The 22651-nt window shown below is 46.0% G+C and overlaps 2 protein-coding genes across 2 annotated transcripts; both read right to left on the reverse strand.

Moving 5' to 3' along the window:
- Nucleotides 1-4093: 4093 nt before the first annotated feature.
- LOC120676798 (uncharacterized protein At1g32220, chloroplastic-like) lies at nucleotides 4094-16763 on the reverse strand. Its single transcript, XM_039958130.1, has 10 exons — nucleotides 16476-16763; nucleotides 15342-15477; nucleotides 14684-14772; nucleotides 13126-13181; nucleotides 12988-13043; nucleotides 9686-9779; nucleotides 7166-7245; nucleotides 6186-6228; nucleotides 5644-5735; nucleotides 4094-4508 (listed from the first exon to the last, which is right to left on the reverse strand). The coding sequence occupies exons 1-10, from the start codon at nucleotides 16538-16540 to the stop codon at nucleotides 4335-4337; spliced, it is 885 nt and encodes a 294-aa protein (XP_039814064.1). The 5' UTR covers nucleotides 16541-16763; the 3' UTR covers nucleotides 4094-4334.
- A 3560-nt stretch (nucleotides 16764-20323) lies between these two features.
- LOC120696034 (mitogen-activated protein kinase kinase 9-like) lies at nucleotides 20324-21517 on the reverse strand. The gene has a single exon (XM_039979199.1). The coding sequence runs from the start codon at nucleotides 21364-21366 to the stop codon at nucleotides 20377-20379; it is 990 nt and encodes a 329-aa protein (XP_039835133.1). The 5' UTR covers nucleotides 21367-21517; the 3' UTR covers nucleotides 20324-20376.
- Nucleotides 21518-22651: the final 1134 nt, after the last annotated feature.

Consider the following 22651-nt stretch of genomic DNA (forward strand, 5'->3'; position numbering starts at 1 on the left):
GGATCCGGTGTCTTCGGGGTTCTCCGGGTGAGTGAGGGGTGCATGTTCACCACCAAAGATGATCTCTCTAGACAAAGTTGTGGGGGCAAAGCGGCGCACACGCAGCCCATTAGACATACGTGCTTGCCCCACCACATGTTGAGGAAGATATATGCCTTGGACTAAAGGAAAGCGAAGCTCCAATGGTGCCGCCTCATGTGTAGTGTAATCATTGGGTCCATACAACACATCTTGAGGCACTCGGCCCATACAAACATACATATCCACGGTGCGTTGCAATTCATTGAAGTGACGTCTTGTCTCCCTTAACTCCGCTCGGATGCAACGGAGGCTTCGGTCTTGTGCCGCCACCAACTTGGACATACGCCTTTCATACAAGCTAGCACCTCCCATTCCCATCTCAAACACATTCACACCTTGCAATGGTCCTTGAATTGGGAAGTGAGTGAATGGATGACGCTCCAACTCGATCACTTCTTGGCGGAGAATCGCCATGGCCTTGTGCGCCACTTCTTGGATTGCCATCTCAATTGAAGTTCCATGAGCTGAAATGTTGTGAGCTTCCGTGACCCCTTCAACAAAGCGTATTGGGATGAACATGGTGGCAACGTAGTCCACCATGCCCAGCCCAAGTCCCCTCGCAAAGACCGAATACTCCGGCCTCCGCGAGAGTTTGCCTCTCCAAAGCATCTCGGCCAGGAGTGGAGGAAAGCCTTCCGCCTCCTCGGCCCGAGTCACCTTGACCAATTGACCCAAGTTCCCGTTCATCTATCATGAGCAAGACAAGATAAATTAGAGAACATATTTATAATAACTAATGTGCAGCCCACAAGGTAAGAAAAGTAGCTCTAAGGAAGATAAGAGATATATATACAATAGAAGAAATATAGCCTTAAGAAAAGCAAAGTTTTACAAGTACTTGATTATAAGTGATCACCATTTTGTTCCTAAACGTGCCTCACACCAAAATTTTAATGATAACCATGCATGGAATGCAACCATAGCTCTGATGCCACACTGTGAGGAACCAGGCCAAGTTGACCCCGTTTAATTAAGTTATCGTCCATTGATCAACTAGATTACAAAGGGCCAACCCCGGTAGTCCTTGAAATGTGTCATGAGCACCGCCCAGGATTTAAACACACTCCACTTGCACAACATGTAGACATCATCACACAAGCACAACCGTACATAGAGTTTAGATTATATCAAAGAGGTTCAAGTACAAGGACATCAAGTTTCAGAGTTTTTGCAGCGGAAAGTTCTACGTCGCGCTCATTCCATACATAGTACAAAATAGAAGATTAACACTATATGCCGATAGTGCCCTTCTCATAGCCACCGGCCATCTACTCCTCACCCGCACCTCCGTCTGCGGGGTAGAAGTACCCAAAGACGGCCTCCGACTGCGGATCACCTGCAACAACTTTAGCGATAGCACCATGAGTACAAAAGGTACTCGCAGGGCTTATCCAATATGGGTATATAATATCCCGACCTCAAGGAGAATGCATTTGGTTAGTAGTAAGGATAGGGTATGGTATTTAACTTTTGCATAAAAGCATCTATCTTTGATCAAGTTGTAATAAGCAAAAGACAAGCATCTAAAATCTCTAAGTCATACATCAATACAATTGCATAAGTAAAGTGATCATACATAACTTGAGATCAATCTTCCATGAACTCCATCACAAAACTTTACAATGGTGCGAACCTCAAAAAGCGTGCTCATTGTCCGAGAGCGCAGCTATTGCAATAGATTAAAAACCCTGCAGGGGGGTATAACTTTACCCACACGAGGCTAAGACCAACGCCCATACCCACAGCCAAGGATAAGGGTTGATTCATACCTCAACCGTTCACACAAACACAACCGACTATGAGCGAACGGTCGATCACACTCCATCACAACCCGCACCGAATCCGATCAAAGCAAGGTGTGACTTATGCTAATTGGCTTGCCTTCCCATTATCAAGCATGTGGTTTGTACTAAAAAGGTGCTCAAGAGACAGGCGACCAAGGATACGGTCCTTAACCAACTCAAGCAAGACTAACCATTTGGACTCCTTTCCGTCATGGCCCTACCATTCTTGCCCAAGTCCGAATCACAATTCATAGTTGCTCACATTTTAATCATCATCATCTAGGTGCGTAGAATTAACCAAGCATCTTATAACTTGCGAGCGGTGGTGCCCTTGCCACCTCTCGACTTCTACCGAAACTATGCAAGGCTAAGCATGTAGTTCGTGACACCTAACAAGCATACTCATCTATGGGGGATTCTCCTAAGTAAGGTTGGTAATGCATCAAATAGGTTCTAATCAAGCATTGATATATATATATATAGTAACTCATGCACAACCAAGACACTTAAATAGACTTCATTGATCCAAAATAGGGGGGAGAAGTATGCTTAGGTGCCTGCCTTGAGTCTCAAAAGAAGCGTCGTCACCCACGGGCTCCGGTTCACCCTCTTCTTGCTCCGGCGTCACGGTCTCTATGCGAATGCACATGATGCTTGATAATGAGTATGTTATGAATGTATGCAATAAAGGTTAGCTGATATGAGGATACATGTATAAATAAAGCCAAAATATGGTATAGAGGCTGGACATAAGGTGCATGGGTGGGTTGTTCATGTGTACGAGAATGGGTGCTGAACAGGCAAGGGTGGACCGTCCGGGTTAGGGGAGCGGACTGTCCAGTCTGAACAGCGGACCAAGTGGCGGACCGTCCGCCGGTCAGGTGCGGACCGTATTGGGTGAAAACATGCTCTCTGACTAAATCGCGGACCGTCCGTGTAGGTTAAGCGGACCGTCCGCCTCTCAAATTTTGAAAGGCTAGAAATCGTGAAGAGGCTCTGTTGATTTGGGTGGGGATCAGGCGGACTGTCCGGCCATGTCGGGCGGACCGTCCGCGACACGGACGAGGCTCATTGGTGAGTTCGCCGCCGGCGATTCCGGCCACGGTTTGGGGTGGGGTTTGATCCTAGAGGTTCCTGGGAGTCTAGGGAGTTCACTTTAGTTACTAAATCTCACATGCATTAGGATTTCGAAGCTCTAGGTCAACAATGGTGATTGGGCTCTAGGTGAGTTCTTGGCTTCAAATCCTAGGGCAATGGGGAATGGATCGGGGAGGGGAAACACTCACCGGCATCGAGTAGGATACCGGCAAGGGCTTCAAGGCGATAGGGAAGGCTTGGAGTAACTCGGGTTCGTCTTCTTGCTTGGAGCTTGAGGAAGGAGATGGAGTAGAAGAAGAGCTTGTTGGGGAAGCTCCTCCCCAAGGAAGAAGAGGAGATTGGGGCGGTGTAGCTCGTCGGCGTCGTTCCTTGGTGTTCTCCGGCGATGCTCCGGCGAGGTAGGGCTTCAATGGCAAGAGATGAGGAAGGGGAGCTCCTCCATGGCTTAGCTAGAGAGAAGTGTTTGGGGAGAGTGGGAGGGAGAGAGAGAGAGCTGTGAGATGGTTCCCATGTGAAGAGGGGTCGGGCTGACGAGTGGGGCCTGAGGGTGGGACGTGGCGCCCTGACTCTGCGCGCATGACACGCACAAGAGATGCACCGGCGGACCGTCCGCGAGTGAGGAGCGGACCGTCCGCGGATGGGTGATGTGGCAGTGAAGTCGATGTGTCCGAGGTTAACTGTGGTCGGCCACGTGGCATAACTGCGAAGTGTTGATTCTCTCCTTAAAGGTGAGCTAATTATGTTTAATATTTAATGATGCACATGATAACAAATTTAGCTCGCTAATCAAACTGGACCTCCACGCGGAGTGCGAGCAGTGCGTCGTACGTGCACGGCGACATCACACCGAGCAACGTGATGCTCGACTCCTCGCGCGCGCCGCGTCTAGCTCGGTGACTTCGGCATCGCGAGGCTCGTCGGCCTAGCTCGCTTACTTGCTTTCCTAGAGCAATTATTGTTTGGGCTTAGATAGAACTATAGGTCGTGAGCCTGTTGAGCGATTGACACCTTGATAAACATAGAGCAGTTTCAGAAATTGTTATCTTAGAGCCAATCACTTTTTTTTAAGTGTCCTACTTCCTCTCCTCGGGGCACCATATGGTCCCTTTACGCTTCATAGGAACACCTGGTGATCAGCAAGTCAAACGAACTTCTTTATTTTGTACGGTGCAGTCAAGATACGATGCCGAAGTTTTTCATCTTCAGTATATCAGTTAAACAAGGGATACCACTACGTATAGAACTAACCAATAAACGGCTGTAAAAAGGTCACATGTTGGCTTTCCAATTATTCATTTCGAGAAGATACAAGCGCCAGGTAGATCTGGTAAGCACGGGCACATGTATACATCATCCTTGACATGCGACTGTTTACTTTTGCTCGCTGTATCGCATGATCCCATGGACATCAACGATGCCAGGGGGGAACACCGGATCTGTCGCTGCTCTCACCGCAACCTTCGCCACCGAGGTAACACTCACTGGAGGTGTCAACAGCGGGCCAACAACTGGTAGTCTGGTCAATGGCTTTGCGTTTTGGAGCACCTGCAGAGATAGATCACTTTCACATTTAGTGAAGCCACAATGCGAAGCAATTCATAATGAAATAAATCATGCAAATCACTAGCACTTTCACATTTAGTGAAGCCACAATGCGAAGCAATTCATAATGAAATAAATCATGCAAATCACTAGGCAAACAATAATTTGCATTGAGCACTACGAAATAATAACCACCGCAGTTTCTGCCAGTAAATCAAGGACCGTAGTTGGGTTCGACGCCATCATTAATACACGATAAATGGTATATATAATAGTTCCGACAGAGGAATAGAAAAAGGCACAACAGTTGCCACCAATTCTCTTTACTGTACAAGGCATGAAAGATGCATTTCTGTATATCAGTAAATCAAAGATCCTGTACGTTGACTGCTTTGGAAAACCTCATCTCCAACAAAATCCACCCTTAATCTTTTGGGAATATGGAAAGAGGGGGGTTTGGGTCAATGAATTTGTCAGGAACTAATCCAAATAAAACCCTTCATTGCCAAGAGCGGACAAGGACAGGTCGTAGAAACATTTAGTTTGCTGTCCTATCAAAAGAGAAACACATCTAGTTTGTTCAGCCACCTTACACTGCCTGCATTTGCCATTAGGCATGCAGTGGCTTCTCAAAAAGATAACTTCTACAAAAATATATTTTTCATTTACTTGCAGGTTCAGTGCTAACTAGTTTTAAAATAGCATTTAGCTGCTGTCGGCAGATGCTCTTCACATATTGTGCACATCCGAAATTGGCATTATTGCCACCACCGATCCCTAATTGAAGATGTGCCATCCAAGTTTGGCACTGAAAGTATTCCAATTCAGTTTCATTTGCCACAGGATTATACATGAATTACAAGCACAAATCCATGGGAAAGAACCTAACACAACTAATTTTAGAAGCATGCTCCATCCCAACAAAGAATGCAATTCTGGCTATGTATCTGGACAATGTGACGTCCAGGTGCTTACCCAGAATTGCATCCTTTTTTGGGGGCATAGTAGTACTTCCAATTAGTCTATTCCTGATAGCTGAAAACAAAAATATGCCAATGCCAAATATGCACATCACACAATAATGGAGCACCACCTATCATTACATGAACTGAAACAAGTGAGGAAAGAGAAACCTCACCATTTCCATAGGGGCACCAACAACACTAAGAGGTATCTTTACACTGCCCACTCGACGAGTTCCATGAATAAAACCAGGCCTCAGTATCACACCTAAAGAAAACAAACAGCAAAAATAATATGAAACCATCATGCAAGTGTCAGACTCAAGAGGATGGTAACTACAAAATGAGAGATAGGGGCAGCAGTTTGGCCTCCGCCTGAGGGGCAGCAGTTTGGTCTCTGCCATGCTGCAGGCCTATCCGCACGCACGCACACACATGTAGCGAGGGTTTTGCCCCGCATCCAAAATCTACTTACAAACCAACACTCAACTCATCAGCTGGAATTAGCCTCCATACATATTGTACCGCGCTTTCATCCTTGCTTCATGTAAAAGGGTTAACTTAGAACATGGAGGCTTATACACAGGGCTCAACCCACCTAAACTTCCAAGGTGACGCTAAACCATCACCATAAGACCACATGGGCCAACACCACTACTAACATGCTGGGGCATTATATTAACCAAATGAAATTGGCCAACAATCAAATATAACTTACCTCCATATGTGAATTTTGACAGCAATTCAGCTTCTGCAGCTCTCTGAACCAAAAAAAAATGCATATATACGTCAATAGGTGCCAATAATACTAAGAACTGCAATGCAATGCAATGGAACAACGATGTCAGGCTTACTCCCTCAGCTTCCTAGTACTAAGAACTTCTAACTAGCTCACACATAACTAGGAAATTAGCTTTCAATGAAGCAACAGAAATGTTGGCCTAACAAGATGGTGTGGAGCATATGTATATACCTATTTCTTAACTGTTCATGGAAAAAGGAAAAGTACAAGGATACTGAAGAAAAGCACTATGGAATTTTTGAAAAAGGTGCAACGTCTTATATAAGACAAATAACACGAGAAATAAATGCAATCATGAATGCATCACAAAACCTAACACAAATATTTTTTCCATATATCTATTGTTTAATCTGTTCACAGGAAAAGAAACATTTATTGAAAAAATAAACATATAAGAAGATTTAGAAAAATTACTTAGTAGTATTCAATTTTTAAAGATATGCTGATATCTAATTTAAGGTATGCACTGGCACAAATATAAATGATAAAATGAATGAATCATACAAGCATTTAGGAGACGATATCAATGTCTTTTCTCAAAAAAAACACTAGTGACAATAAAAAATGCACACTATTAAGACGAATCATATACTGCCCCTGGTATAAAGTGTAAGTTGTTTCAGGACACTTCTTGATCAAACTTTTATGTTTTTATCATTAATATATAAAAAATTATGCTGATTTAAATATAAAATGATACCACTAGATTTCTCATGGAAAATACTTTCATAATATATAATTAACTTTAGCTGCATGAACATATTTTCAAACAAATTGCTAGGCCAAGTGGCATATAGGAGACCCTGGAGATGCATAAATGACTTAATTTTTGGGATCAGATGGAGCAAAAGTTAATTTCCAAACATGCATGGCATTTCAATATATTGAGAAGTTACCTTGCCATCGTAATAACCTTTCAGTAAGTAATTCACTAAACCGAAGTCTGCAGCCGACACATATACAAATCTCTTTACACCTGCAGGTGGAAAACAAATAAATGAAAAAGCAAAAGAAGATGCTTCTCAAATAAACTAAATTCCGTTGCCATTTTTGTCTGCTAAAATAGCAAGCAATGGAATTTTAAGAACAGATTGGAAAATTAAATCAAATTCAACAGTTGTAGACCAGCCTAATGCGAATATATTAACCGAATCATATCTACAAGCATAAGTAATAGATTGTGCCCAATACTTTTTGGATAATGATAAGTGTCAAAACTCAAATTGGTTTCAGCTCGCTCATTACGAAGAGAAACTTTGGGCATGAAAAATGTTTAGACATAGAATTCCATGTCATATTCAGCAAAAAAAATATGGTCACGAGACTTGTTATTCAAATACGAACACAAGTGTCAGAACCAGACTCCACATGCTTTTGTCTTAACCCTTCTCCCTCTTTCCTCTATTCATTTTTCTCCCCCAAATCGTGTGTTCACAATGCCTATTCTCTTGAAGTATGTCTAGTGTTATTAAACTAATTCCATCATACTACATATATATCATATTCAACGAATATCTGTTTATCTATCACGTCCAAACCCCCATATCTGCCTCAGGTGTAACAGTATGAAGTGTCAACAAAGCATCATATATTTGCAATCCTTTGATTTAGTGAAATGATATGCAACTCTCATGCATTGTTCGAGAAAAAAATATCTGCAAATCATATCCTCTTTGTAAGATACCACGTCCAAAATCAGCTTATGGCACATCTCCCATATAGAATGGGACCGCCCTATCTTACACTTTCATCATTGCTTCGTGAAAAAGGGTTGATCCAAAGGTGATATGTTAGGAATAACCAGGTTATAAGCAGAGGCTCCCACCCTCAGCTTCGAGAAAAGTAAGAAGGCTCCCACCCACCTAAACTTCCAAGGTGGCAGTAGAGCACACCACCACAGACACCACTGCCCACATGGACCAACACCACCGCTACTAACATGATGCTGACAGGCTAGGGTATTTCATAGTCCCCACCCCTTTTAGCGCCCAGAACCACCCCTCAGTACACGGCCGTCGGGCCGTGCCACATGCCTAGCGACAAGCAAACATGCACATGCAGCAAGGGATCATGCTCATATGTAACACCACAGGTCCAAAATCTGCTTATAACCTAGCTCCCAAGTGGAAAAGGTCTGTATATGCATAGCAGCTCGCATAGTCATCCTCGCTTCATGTAAAAGAGTTAACAAGGAGGTCCTATATTTGGAACAAGGATTATAAGCTGGCCCTCACCCACCTAACCACACTACTACAACGACACCATAGGGCCACATAGGCCAACAGCACCACTACTAATATGCTGCTAACGAACTATGGTATTACACTCTTCATGATATTATTTTCTATTTCATAATTTTTTTTACCTCTTTCTTGGTTCTCGGAGGGGTTGATGACTACCCTACCCCACTTTCTTGAGATAAAAGACTTTGATATTGTATCACTTAGACCACCCCCTCTAGCCACTCCGACCCTAAAACCCAGGTGTTAGAGTGGGGGAGAGGGGGGGGCTTTATCACTGGACCAACATTCCCCCTACGGCGAGCGAGCCGCGCCGCGCCTGTGGCTGCTAGCTGCTGGTCTCAGCGAACCCCACAGGGGAAATCGCGCAGCGGAAGAAATGTGTGGCCGGTGGGTTTCGAACCCGGGACCTGGCTCTGGTACCAACTTAGACCACCCCCTCTAGCCACTCCGACCCTAAAACCCAGGTGTTAGAGTGGGGGAGAGGGGGGGGGCTTTATCACTGGACCAACAGTATCAAGTAGCTACGGTTTGGAACTAGTCAGATAAAGTTGAATCAAGAAAGGCAAACATACATACAAAGCAGAACACTTCTATCAGCCAATTGTTTGTAGCTTAGCCCATAGAGCCACCCTGTGAGTACAAAACACTGAACCATGGCGAGAAGCATCCCCCTGGCTTTGCCTGAAGAGAAGGGAGCACTAAACTCTTTATGAACATACTGACAAGCCACAAGACCTGCGATAACCTGGGTGGCTCCTAAACTAGATGCTCTAAAAGTGAGCTATTGTTTGGTTCTCATCCTGTGAGAAAAAACCGAAAAGGGAAACATGTGCCCTATTTTATCAAAAAGAGAAAGGAAAAAAATTGAAATGATGGTGAAGGCATACAAATATCATTTCAGTGTAAGCAAGCTGCTGTCTAAAAACCCAACTGCTATTTCTACCATCATTGTAGACCAAGGGACCACTTTAATTCTTTAATGACAGAAATAAGCCAGAAAAACAACATTATAATCATACAGAAAAGATGAATTCACTAAAAAATAATTACACACAGTAATCAGTAAACCAAGCAATGAAGCAAGGGAAACAGAGGAGTTTTGATCACAGAAATTGCAATCATAACCGTGAAAAGACATAATTTTTCACAATGATGACATCAATAGTAATATACCTTTCTCAGCTGCAGCCCTAATGGCATTGATGTTTGCAGTCCCATTAATCTTGTACATGAATGAACTTGACCCAAAACCTCCAACACAAGATATCTGCAATAAATTTTCTCATCTGTTAGTGGTACATCAAACCAGTGCATGCTTGGATAGTTCATGTAATAGTTACATTATGAGTTATGACTTATTCAAGTCCCAGTACATAGTTGAAAAGTACCTGATATGTCAGGAATTCAGGTATCAAGTCATACACGCTTCTTACTAATTCTAGCATTCCTAGAACCAGAACTGATGGTGAATACAACTCTAGTTTATCTACAGCTACATATTGGGTAGAAATAAAAGGAACCTCAGATACTATCCATAGAACAGGGATAATAGTGGTTGTATCACTGTTACTGTACAATAGGAATAATAAAAATGACTAGCAAAGTCCATGAATATTCCATTAACCTAGTCATACAAGTTAAACAAGGGCAAGCAGCTTTATGCCCCTAAGTTAAAATCAGAAGTCTGGGCCTCGAGGGTATTGGTGCCAATTGTTTGGTGCGAGTTCTAGCCAAGTAGCACTTGTACATGGTTATGTAAGAATAGGCATAAACAGGTGCTGCAGCACCAAATGTCATGTAAAAACGAAAGGGCAGGCCAACACTGCCAGCATCACCTACATCGTCAGATCCATGCAAGCACCGTCCAGTGGTGCCTATTTGAGTGTTGCTCAAAATTTGTGTACTGTTGAGGTCCTACAGCGCTGGACCTCTGGTATCACGTTTCGGAACTACTAATTTTTTTTAGAAAGTCTGATATTAAGACCTGCATGACCCAAATAAGTTATGTAGCTATGAAAGATTTACAAAAAAGAGTTGGTATAAACAAAACAAACATTAACAAAGGTTTAGGATTGTGCAAATGAGATCACTTTATCCAAGATCTTTCTGTTATGGCCGGGAGTGTGGGTTGTTCCTGGGATTGCAGGGACACTCAATGGCAGGGCGAGGCTTGTAGCTGCATCTCCATGGAGCCATGGTGGAGGAACAGTGCAACAGGAAGGCGCTAGGAAGGAGGAAGAGAGGAGAGAGGATATTAACTTCTGCTTAACTCTAGCAGCTACCTCTCCTTACAATGGTATGGCCCACTGCAACAAATCAAATCTCTTATCCTTACAAGCCAATCTCATATAGTGGTTCAGCATAATGCAAAAGCAACAGGCAAGCAACTAAGCAGCCCACTTCATGTGATCCTTGTGCAGTTGCTTGTGGCATTGAATTTGTCCTGCCCAACATAACAGCTTCAAGTTCCAATGAACCTATGATTTTCCATTTCCAACATACCTACTGATGGTAGACGGAACAGAAGCAAAAATTATGGCTGGTATTGGTACAGTACCACGGTACAGTACCATGAGTTTCCATGCTCAACTCATAACTGTGACATTGTCTCAGTTATTAAGGCATTGTCGAGATTGATTACAAAAAAGTTGCGGCATCCATGCCCTGTGTCTAGATTTTATCTATTGACCAAAACAAACTAGAAGCAATTGTATGTAGCGTGGGCAAATATAACCGAGAACCGAACCAAAAAACCGAGAACCGGAACCAAAAGAACCGGAACCGAGAAAATTCGGTTCTGCATCGGTTCCTAGTTCTGAGGAACCGAATTTACTCTGTTCTTTCAGTTCTTAGCCTCGGTTAACCGAAGAATCGAACACATAGCAAATTTGGCCCAGCAGGCCCAGACGGCTCAACTAAAACCCTAGCTATCCTATCCCAGCTCCCACCCGTGACCCCCTCACCCAGACTCCCAATCACCCCCACACCCGCCGGTCGCCACCCACCCCACTCCCCAGGCCACCTCGACCCCACCGGCGTTCCCGACCTACGCGGCTTAGCCCCGCGTGGCCGTGCCCCACGGCGGCACGGCCCCTGCCGCCGTCGGCGTCCCCAGCAGCCCGCGCTCTCCAGGAGTCCGCCCCCGCCCCCGGCCTGCGCCCCCAACTCATCGGACCCTGCCGAGCGCTGTCGCCCCCCCGCCCTCGGCACTGGCAGCGCCATCCTCTCCTCCCCTCCCCTCCCTGGCGTGCACTGTCGCTCTGTGTCTACCTCTGCCGCGCGGATCTGGCGGTGTGGGCGGCGGCGGCCACCCGGCGGCTAGCACGTGCACGGCTCGACCACACTGGCGGCCAACGCGTGCACGACGGCGGCCACCACGGCGGCAGCCACTCCAGCGGGCGGCGGCCAACGCGTCCGCGGCTCTGTGGCGGCGCCCGCTCAGGCAATGGGGAGGCGGTAGGTGACGACGTTTTTTTTTTGATTTTGTGAATCTGTTGAGGGGATAAAACTCGGTTCCTTCGGTGAGAACCGAAGCCGAACCGAAGTAACCGAAACCGAATTTGCTCGGTTCCTGATTATGAAAAGAACCGAACTTCTATGAGAACCGAGGTTTGGTTCCTCCTGAATGCCCAGGGCTAATTGTATGGTCTCCCTCACTTTGAACAATAACTACTGATTTGCCCTTCTTTTTTTAACTTTGCTTGTTTGCCCATATTTTTTAATCTGAGTCTGCCATTTGCTCCTGTTTTCACACAACGTTAGTAGGAAAAAAGAAGAAAACCAGTGAAAGGAAGAACAGGGAGGGGGAAACAGAACTACCCATGAGCTTAAACTCTTGCCTGATGTGCCCCTAAACTTATCCTCTCCTCCCTCCTATCTGCTCGGTAGGCAGCAGCGCGTCTGCAGCAACGGAGCATGGGGCGCATCAAGCAGACGGGAGAAGGAGCTCGGATGGTGGCACATCGGCTGCGGGAAGGAAAAGAGCAGAAGGTTGGGCTCAGGTGCAAGCAGTCAGGAGGAGAGCTTCAGGGGGTGGGTGCTCTGGTAACAGCAGGCTGGCAGGAGGTGTGGCGCTTAGGCATGACGCTGCTGTGCACATGGCGTGTCGCTCAGGCGTGGATGTTGCAGGATGACCATGCTGTCACGCAGAGCTTAGGCACAGGTACCATAAGGCAAAGGCGATGAGAAGGGGCACAGGGACGGCAGAGACAACGCACCACGCACAGGGAGGTACAGAGAGGCAGCTTGCAGGGACAGCAGAGGCAGCGCCAGGGACAAGCTAGGATGAGACAGGAGAAGGCCATGCATGGGCAGGCCAGCGCATGGGCAGACACTGTCATCGTCAGAGATTATTAGTATTATATTGCCTCCCTATAAACTACTCTGCATCTATTGATATGCGAAAACAAAGCAAATAACAACAAAATCAACTATAAGAAAAGAAGTGGTTCTGGGGATGGGGATGGGAGGCTTACCACTGCAGAAACATCATCCATAGCATCCTTCAATGAAGCTGGTTCCAGGAGGTTGCCTGTCCGATAGAAGAAGGTAGATATTAAATGCGTTACGTCGTTACCATTGATAGAACAAAGTTAAGCTCAGTAGCAAGCAACCTTGGTTCCATATAACTTTGTCAGCCCATGATTCACTTACAGATGGCTTTCCAGATCTAAGACAAAAAAAAAGCATTGGTAAGAATAAGAAACAACAGAACGCATTAAGAAGATGAATTTTAAGTATGAAAAAGTCCATTTTACTACCATTAACTATTCATTTAAAACCTCATAACAAACGCTGACCCAATTTACTCCCCCCTAATCGAAGAAATTGACTTTGCATGGGCATTTTACTGGCAGCTATAGAGATAGCTGCTCTAGCTACAGTTTTGGATACTCTGCTCATTTCATTAACCTCACAACAGCAGGATCAAATCACCCTGTGATGAAATGGCTTTTTTTTTGTCCCTTGACTCCCTTCTCATACAAGTTGTGTCTTGGGTTTAAATTTTGTGTGGTGATAGCTGACACTATACCTTATGTGACAAGAATGATTCAGATCTTTTTGAGATTATTTTCATTGGTTGGGAACATTTGATATTACTTTAACCATCAAGATATGAAAGCACAAGAAAAATAACCACCGGATTATCAATGTATTTTTCTAACATAGGTAATTAGGTACTGATGTGTTTTTTTCTCGAATACACCAGACAGCTGCTCATCATTGCATAAAGAGGAAGAAGAGCATAAAATACAACTCATGTGTCATCTCACAAAATTTGAACCTGAATACAACTATGGGGAGAAACAGAAAAGATAAATTTCAGCAGGGGATGATGACCAATTTGCATAATTTGTGGTAATAAATCGAATTAATACTTTTATAGGGAATCAAACAAAGTGGATCATTCAGGGTAGTCCTTTTTTCCTTGTATAAGCATGTAGAAGTACTCGGATTTAACTACGAGATACTGTGTACTGTGACTGACCTGTAGGCCAATCAAGTCTACTACATTACCATAGATATTGACTCTAATTTATTTTGGAACTGCTTATACATTCTTAATTTGTACAAAGAAAATCTCTTTAATGATATTAAATTGACACATCTTTAGTTTGTGTTGAATCAATCTGATTCTCCTTTCCAATTCTATACTAGGCAAGTAGAAAAATAATCCTAGTTCTGGACTCTGGTTTTGAGCTGACTGCTGCTGTTCATACTTCATACTTTTACCACCAATTTTGCTCTTTTAACCAGAAAGCTGGAAAAAAGGTCATGGACATGAATTTCTCTAGCCTGATCCATATAACAAACAGCCCTCACAGCAGTAAATTGATGGCTAGAACAGCACAACTGAAGACAGGAGAATAAGAGATTATCATCATCAATGCTAAGTCCACAAAAGGAATCAACAGAAACTTAGCGAATTATCATTTATTTGAGGATTATTGTCAGTTGAAGTTTTCCATGAATGATATCCGAACAGAGTTATGTTTTAAGTTGACACCCTAGGCAAGTAGAAATTTTATTATCATTTGGATGTTTCTAGCCTATTTTGTAATGGTTTTCGCACATTACATGAAAAACTTAGCATATCTTATTATCCTCATAAAACAGAAAGTCAGAACAAATAGTGTAGTATGAAATAAGAGAACTAGCTTATGGAGTTACCGATTAAGACTAGAGACAACAAATCCTTTGTCCAAAGCCTCTTTGCAAACATGTGATCCAACAAAACCACTTCCTCCTAGCACTAGCAGCTATACCAACACAGATGTCAGAAGCAGCTCAGTAATCTTCATAAACTATAATTTCAACAAATTAAGAAAACAATGACTGGAAGCACATCTTTGTTTCCTACAAAACACAGGAGAGCTGCATTTCATTTCATTAATTAGAGAAAATAAAATACAAATAAGGGGTCATAAGGATCCATATAAATCAGTTACATGCACGCCACTTTCAAATTATTTAAATGACCAGAGCACCTATTTGGGCTACGAGTCCAGGTAAGTGACCTTGACCTAAATTGTCACCCCCAGCACTAATAAAAACCCTTTGTTTTCTCATGGGCAAGCATGGATAATTGGTTTACCACCAAATTCACAATTAAGGTCATTGCATAACGATTGTTCAAAAACATGATTCACTGACAGATAGGACGGATAAAACATAGAAACATGGAGCACATGGATAGGAACAGTGTAAACGTAGAAAGCTTTACAGACTTCAACAAAATAATCTCCACAAACAAGATCCAGATGCTACATGAAAATACATTTCAACTACACAAGAGGCAAACTAATCTCATCTTCCACAACAACATTACCTTTTCTGGAGAAGGTGGTTTCACCTTCACAGTTTCTGCCTCCTCCACCTTAAAAGGCTCCTCGATGTGCTTCGGATCACTGGGCGTGGCATTGCTGGAGAATGCTTTCCCAGTTTCCAGCAAAACCGGCGATGAGCTGTCAGAACCCCAACACACAGGAGAATTAGCAATGTCACAAAAAGGCAAATAGCAGCCCGACTGCCCAGAAGCAATGTAGCAATCAATAATATGCCGGAAACAGGCCCAGCCCTGGGGCAGGGCAAACAAGGCGATCACTCAGGATCCCCATGGTCTAGGAGTAACCCTGTCTTGCAAGCCTATACATGCAGCTAAAGCGCCCTTACTGCTCGAGGTCAAGTAATGACATGAAGCACTGATAGGTGGCCATCTGTTTGTTCCCTGGGTGGTGACATACCGACGCGGCCAAGACTATTAATTGAGGGTCAACGTACTCACCAGTGTTTTCACTAATTTCTCTTCTTTTTTTTTTTTGCTTTTTCACTCTGCAACAAGCATTTTGGTGGTTCTTGGGTTCTATATGCAATGATAACAATTAAAGCTAATGCCGTAAGAGATTGAAAAGGCAATACATTTGGCCAAATCCTCTCATATTCTCACACGAGGGTTCTGCTATCTGGGACATATTGATATCTCCATTTACACTTCAAATCAGGTAAAACAACTAACCATGTACTAAACGCCTTAAGATAGCATAGGGAAGATAGAGGCCTTACAAGAAAGCAATCGGTTTTATTGTGTTATTATACAAGAACACTTACAATATTATTTCAGTGATTATCAGAGTGAGTATCCATAAGTAAATATATATATCAGCTGCAAACGTCCTAAAATCTTCACACTAGAGTAATATTAATACGTACTTGTACTTTGGAAACACAGTCTACACAGCACATTTTGTAATAAACGGAAAATGAAAAATCAAGGGGGAAATGCATATATATCTAATATAAGGGCCTTCCTCTTTCTATTTCGCCCCAGGCCTACCAAACAAACCGCGGCTCATTCTCCAATCAATTCGCCCATCCCCTTGGCCTACAGAATTGCCGCATGACCCAAGAGAACCCATCCACCGCAATGCTAAATATTACCGCATGACATGAGGGGGTCGCTCACCTGAGACGGGAGGCGGAGGCGGAAGCGGAGGAGGAGCGGATCAAACGGGCCACGGCCGACCTCATCGCCGCGGCACCTGTACTCACGGTCTTGGCGAGGGCAAAGCGGGGAAGGAAGGTTGGGGAATCGCGTGCGGGTTGCGCGAGGGGGAGTGGGGAGGAGAGGGGAAGGGTTCAAGTCTTCAAAGCCTCCAGGATCTGGCGGCGGCGTGGCGCTTGTGGAAGCGTTGGCAAGTGCCGCAGCAAGGGGCGCGCCACGTCCGGGGCTAGCGTGTGGTGCCAAAGCGGCCGAATCAGCTAGATAGCGCACATGCGTTTGGGGGATTCAAGGTGGTTAAGACCGTCCACAGTGGAATGAGCAAATGGAGAAGCAAATATACTGTTCGGCACTGTAGATGCACTGTTTGGCACTGTAGACAGAGAGAGCGTGGGAAACGAGGAGGGAGCAAATTTGCTCTTGCTCCCTCCGCTGTGGTCAGCCTAACGGGTTAGTTAAAATTTATTTCTTTGCTAATACAATTCAATTATTTTGATGGTTTTTAAATTGTTGAAAAATTTTACAATGATCGAAAAAATAGGAGTCGTCCATTTGGTAAAATCCTACGATGGTGAAGGCAGAAAGTACCCAAAAGTTCCTAGAGTAAAGTACCTGATACTTCCAAAATATAGTACCAAAACTAGTGGGACCAAGTAATAATTTAATTTAATTTCCATAGATCAACGGCGAGAAAAAATTTAAGTGAATAAGTACCTGAAAGTACCGTTTGGTACTTTACAATCATTGTAAAAGAGCTCTAAATTGTTATATAATACTAGTGTTAGCTTTTTCTAATTACACAGTACAATTTAGATATTCACAACGCACGCACACGTCTCCATGAACACACGTACCCAAATTCTACCCCTATGAGCATCTTTAAAGACTAAGCTGATAAATTCTCGAGATTAACAAAGTCACCGCAAACGTCTCACTATCGACGGGAACATCGACAACCACTAAAGACTCAACGCCATTAAATTCTAGAATATTCACTCTCACGGGGAGTCGAATCCAAGACCTGAGAAACTACTGAGGCCTTTATATCCACTAGCCTACATGCTCTTTCGCATGTTAGCTTTCTTTTGTTTCATGTTATTTTTCAATTATGCAATTTGTGAAAAACATTATTATGTTGTTCATGCTATATAAAACTTTTAGTTCCACTGTTGTATATGTGACATTGTAAGTAGTTTTGACTAATATAAAATAACATAGGTTGTATATCCATAAAGTTTTATTACAGATAAACTTTTGTTTCACAAGCTTGCAGGATTAGTTTAGTAGTACAAGCTCTTTGACACAAAGCATTCGTTTGGTATGAATAAAATTTGTTTTAGCTAAATAAGTTTTCTGCGTGAAAAATATTGAAATAAAAACTCAGAAATCTCCCCGGATCGTATGTTTTCATCAAATATATATCTGCATGAAAAATAAAAACTCAGAAGTCTCAGGTGTGTTTCCCAGTCATGCCTACCATAACAAAAATTTCCACCGCAATAAAAACACGTTGGATCAGGGCGTCCGCGATCACACCAGAGCTTGTGGTGCCTCTAGTGCTCGCGCACACCGGCACCAGAAATACTCAAATCACACCAGAATGCACCATGTGATTACTTAATAAGAGAAACAATCGTGCCATGACCATATACCAAATTCTCATCAAGGAGGCCGGGTAACAAGCAAGTAAGAAAACCAAATGCGCAAAAAAGCTAAGAGCATCTCCAAGAATTTCCAATCTCTCTTTCCTATCTTTATTTTTTAGAAAAAGAAAAAAAAACTCTCTCCACTAGTTCTCTATACAAGTTCTTAATCTTTTAACAGTTGGCAAACTGGCTGCGATGTGCGTAAAGTAAAAATACGCACGCTCCGACGTTCCCCATCCGCTCTTTTTTTTCCGTCGCTGTCTTCTTCTCACGCCTAGCCGCCGTCCGCCCTGCCCTGTGCCCATGTTCGCTCTGCAGTGTCCGCCGCCGACGCGCGTGGCCTGCCCTGTCCGCCGGCGTGGCCTTGGCCGGCGTGATGCGGATGTCCTGGCCTCCCGTGGCCTTGTCCTTGCTGTGGCCTCCTTCAATTGGTCATGGGTGGCCTTGGCCTGCGGGTGCACCTGGCCTGCATGGCCATGGCCGATCAGGGGAGGGGCGGCGGCTGCAGGTGGTGGCGCCAGTAAGTACCAGCGGCGGCGGCCGACGGCTGGCTGCAGCGGCGGCGGACCGAAAAACAAAGCAATCATAATTTCTTTTTCAAGTAAAAATAGAAAATTATTGGAGATGGATTTTTTCCCTTCCCATACTTATTTGGGGAATTAGCAAATAAAAAATTTTGGAAAGAAAATATAGAGAACTCTTGGAGATGTTCCAAGAGGCAAGCATGCATCTATACTATAAAGATCGAAAACAACTGAAAACTTTTCTCACCCAAATCGAACCCATCGTACCCCTCACACCGGACCCGCTTATCAGAACCGAGGGAGGTAGAAGGGGTGGAGACCTATAGAAACCGCGAGTTGAAGTGTGTTTCTGCCAAAAACTTAATTTTTTTCTCACCCGTCCGCTCGTACCCGTCTGAAATTTTCACGCGGGGCTTCTGTTCTCATCCCGTGTTCCTCGCAGATGGGCCCCGCCGGCCTAGAATCCCAAGCAAACACGCCAAGCTGCCTCCACCGCGCAGAACCATTTCGTATCCTTCAAGTATACCTAAAGTGGGAAGCGAAAGGAGCGCCGGTTATGGCGGTGGCCTTCACCGGACCTGGAGCTCGTCGGCCCCGCTGAGCCGACGCCCTGCGAGACCAAGCGCCTCTCCGACGACTGACTTCGACGGCATGGAGGGATTTCACGTACAGTCACAATTCATGTTCTTCCGGAGCCTAACGCGCAGCGACGCCTGGCCGCCGGCTGGAATCATCTGCAGAGCCATCGCTGACGCACTGGGGCCTTACTACCTGCTCGCCGGCCGATACGGTTCGCCGAGGGGCGCCCCCGGCACATCGACCATGCTCACTGCGTTGGCGTGGCGCTTCCGCGCAGGAGTTGGACCAATGCGCCGAGGAGATCAGACACAGGCTGACCTCGACACATCAAACGGGCCTTCTGGGAGGGCTACACAACGAACAGGCCACGCCGATTAGTACCAACCTCTCCGATTAGTACCAAGCAAGCGCACAACACCAAAGCCGGTGCATGGCCGTGAAGGTGCCAAAAAGGCACAAATCAAAGGGTATGGATTTTGTTTTTACTTTTGTCATTCTAGCCATGATAAGATTACTTTTATTTGCTTGCTTACTGGATGTTGATTTAGCTCCATAAAAAGAGAGGGTATGATTGGGTTCTTGAGTGTGGAGTGTATGGAGACATCACAATTCACACCTATCTAGCGCAGGAGCTTTAGGTTCTTTGATTTTGCTTGTCAAGCATTTGCATTTATACTTAAATAAAGTTGTTCTAAATTTGTAACTAGTTATCAAGGTGATATTTTTAGCTAATGTAATTTATTCTGGCTTAATTATTCTTTTCTTTTGTATATGCCTAGCAATGCTATAAGCAATACAACAACAACATAGCATTTTATCCCAAGCAATGAGATATTAAAATCTCATACTATGTTGTTATAACACATGTGATCAGTAGTTCTTTTAAAAAAATGTGTGTGTCGCACGTGCGTCTCTGCTAGTAAAAAAGAAACAATTTTGCTGCTGGCCAAAGATCCAATGCAAATTGGATAAACCTAAGTTATCACATAGTACATCACCGAGTACACAAGTTACCTATCGAATAGGTTAATCAGCCAAAGAAACACACAGTTAATCTGAAGAATCCATCTGCACAGATCGCGTCCACTCCTCGACGACGACGTAATCTCCTGCCCGCTACAGCGTCTGGACGATGAGGTCCCGCAGCGCGCGCCTTGACGCCTCGACGTCGCGGCGGGTGAGGAACGGGTGCCCGAGCAGCTGCGGCACCGTGGCGCGCCGCGCCGGCTCCCACTGCAGGCACGCGGCCACGAACCCGCGCAGCTCCGGCGACGCCTCTGCTTCTTCCGGCACGCGCAGGGGCTCCCCGTGGCAGATGGCCAGCTCCAGCTCCGCCGCAGACGCCTTGTCCACGTCCGGCACGACGGCGAAGCGGCCCAGGAAGAGCTCCAGGACGGTGACCCCGAGGCCCCAGACGTCGGCGGCCATGGCACCGTGCGGCCCGGCGCGGGCTCTCGGCGCGAACCGCTCGGGGCTGAAGTAGGCGCCGGTGCCGGCGGTGATGGGCACCTGGAGATGCTCGCCGGCGCCGCCGTAGAGGATCCTCGACGTGTTGAAGTCGCTGATCTTGATCTCGCCGCGGGAGCTGGCGAGGAAGTTGTCGGGCTTGACGTCCAGGTGCGCGACGCCGCGCGAGTGGAGCTGGGCCAGCCCCACGACGCAGTGCGCGGCCGCCTCGGCGAGCGCCGGCTCGGGGACTCCTCCTCCCCGACGCCGGCACAGGACGCGGCCGAGCGAGCCGGCGTCCATGAACTCGAGCGCGAACGCGGGCTCGCCGGCGGGCCCGCGGAGCATGGCGTGGCAGCCGACGACATGCGGCGACCCGGCGGCGCGGCGGAGCACCTCGGCCTCCTCCTCCACGTCGGGGTCCGCGTCGTACGACATCTTGAGCGCGAACACGGCGCCGGTGCGGCGGTGGCGCGCCTTGCTGACCCTGGCGAAGCCGCCGGCGCCGAGGTCGCCGACCCAGTCGAGGTCCGACAGCCGCAGCTCCTCTGGCGCCGGCGCCGGCGTTGGTGGCGGAGTCGGAGAAGGGGCCCTCATCATCATCTGGTGCGGGAGGAAGCCGACCCGGTGGGGCGCGATCGGGATGACGGAGCAAGCCATCGGACCGACGCGCGGCGCGGTGGTGGGTGGGAGGCGGCGGCGGCGGGATGCAAGAACAAGAAGCAACCGGGGGAGAGGTGAGGGCTGCAGGCGCGCAAGATGGGATGGAAGCAGTGGAGGTGCAGTGATTATTTATGGTTCGGGATGGATTGGAACGCACGTCTCGTTCGAATCGATCTCGAACTCGAACTCGACGCGGAGTAGCGGGGATTCTTTCCATATTTGGAACGGATGGCGGGAAGAGAGTCCGATTGAGCAGCGGAGGGGAGAGAGGTGGTCGGACTCGGACACCATACAGCAAAGGCGCGTCTCCCTTTCAGCGTCGCGTAGTACAGCTGGGCGCTGTGGTTCCGACTCACCTTCCTGCTGCTCGTTCGGCCTTCGCGACGCGCACTAGAACAAAGTTTCAGATTTTTGTGCATTTTATCTCATTCAGTGACTAGTAGTTTTACTTACACTAGCAAGCCTGAATTTTCCATTCTCCGTATTCATTTTCATCTACGATAAAAAAAATCTGAATGACAGAACCACAATGTAGTAGTGGTTAGTTTGTATCTGAATTTTCCATTCTCTGTATTCAGTTCTGAATCTTCTTTTTTTAAAAAAAATCAGACAGGAGAGCTGCCGATTTATATTAAAAAAAAGAAACAACGCTTAAATTGGGCACCACAACAGCCAACACCACCATCGGGCCACACGACTGCACAACTCCTCACGAAACTCGACTCAAACAACAACCGGTTGAATTGGGATATCAACACAGTTGTAAAACTCAACTCGACTCCATACAAAACCACCACGCCGCGCCACCACTATCCAAGAAGAAGCCGACAAGCAGCCCGCCTTGCAAGCACCATCGTCCCCGACGATATCCCACACCAACCAGCCGCTGCCATGCAGAACTAGCCGTCGCAATCCGTGCAAGCCAAGTAGCCACCACGACTTCTCCACCATATTGCCATCATCTTCATATCATGCAGACATGATCGTCGATCTTCCAACTCCAGTCGTACGTTGGCAGAAGTTGGTAGAGGAGCCCACCGCACCACACCGAACCGCCACCATGCATGACCTCTCACCAAAGTACCGTTGCAGTACCATGCACCCCAACACTGAAAAAATGCGCCGGATCCTGGAACTCCGAGACAACTCCACGCCCAGGTCGGATTGGGACATCGACTCAAGCCTCAACTCAATGCGTAGGGGCCTCGCCACATCCACCGCCGCACACCACTCCTCGGACACCACCTTAAAGAGCATGGGTCTTGCCACTCCCGCCGCTGGA

This window comes from Panicum virgatum, chromosome 2K (assembly GCF_016808335.1).
Source record: "Panicum virgatum strain AP13 chromosome 2K, P.virgatum_v5, whole genome shotgun sequence".
Taxonomy (NCBI): Eukaryota; Viridiplantae; Streptophyta; class Magnoliopsida; order Poales; family Poaceae; genus Panicum; species Panicum virgatum.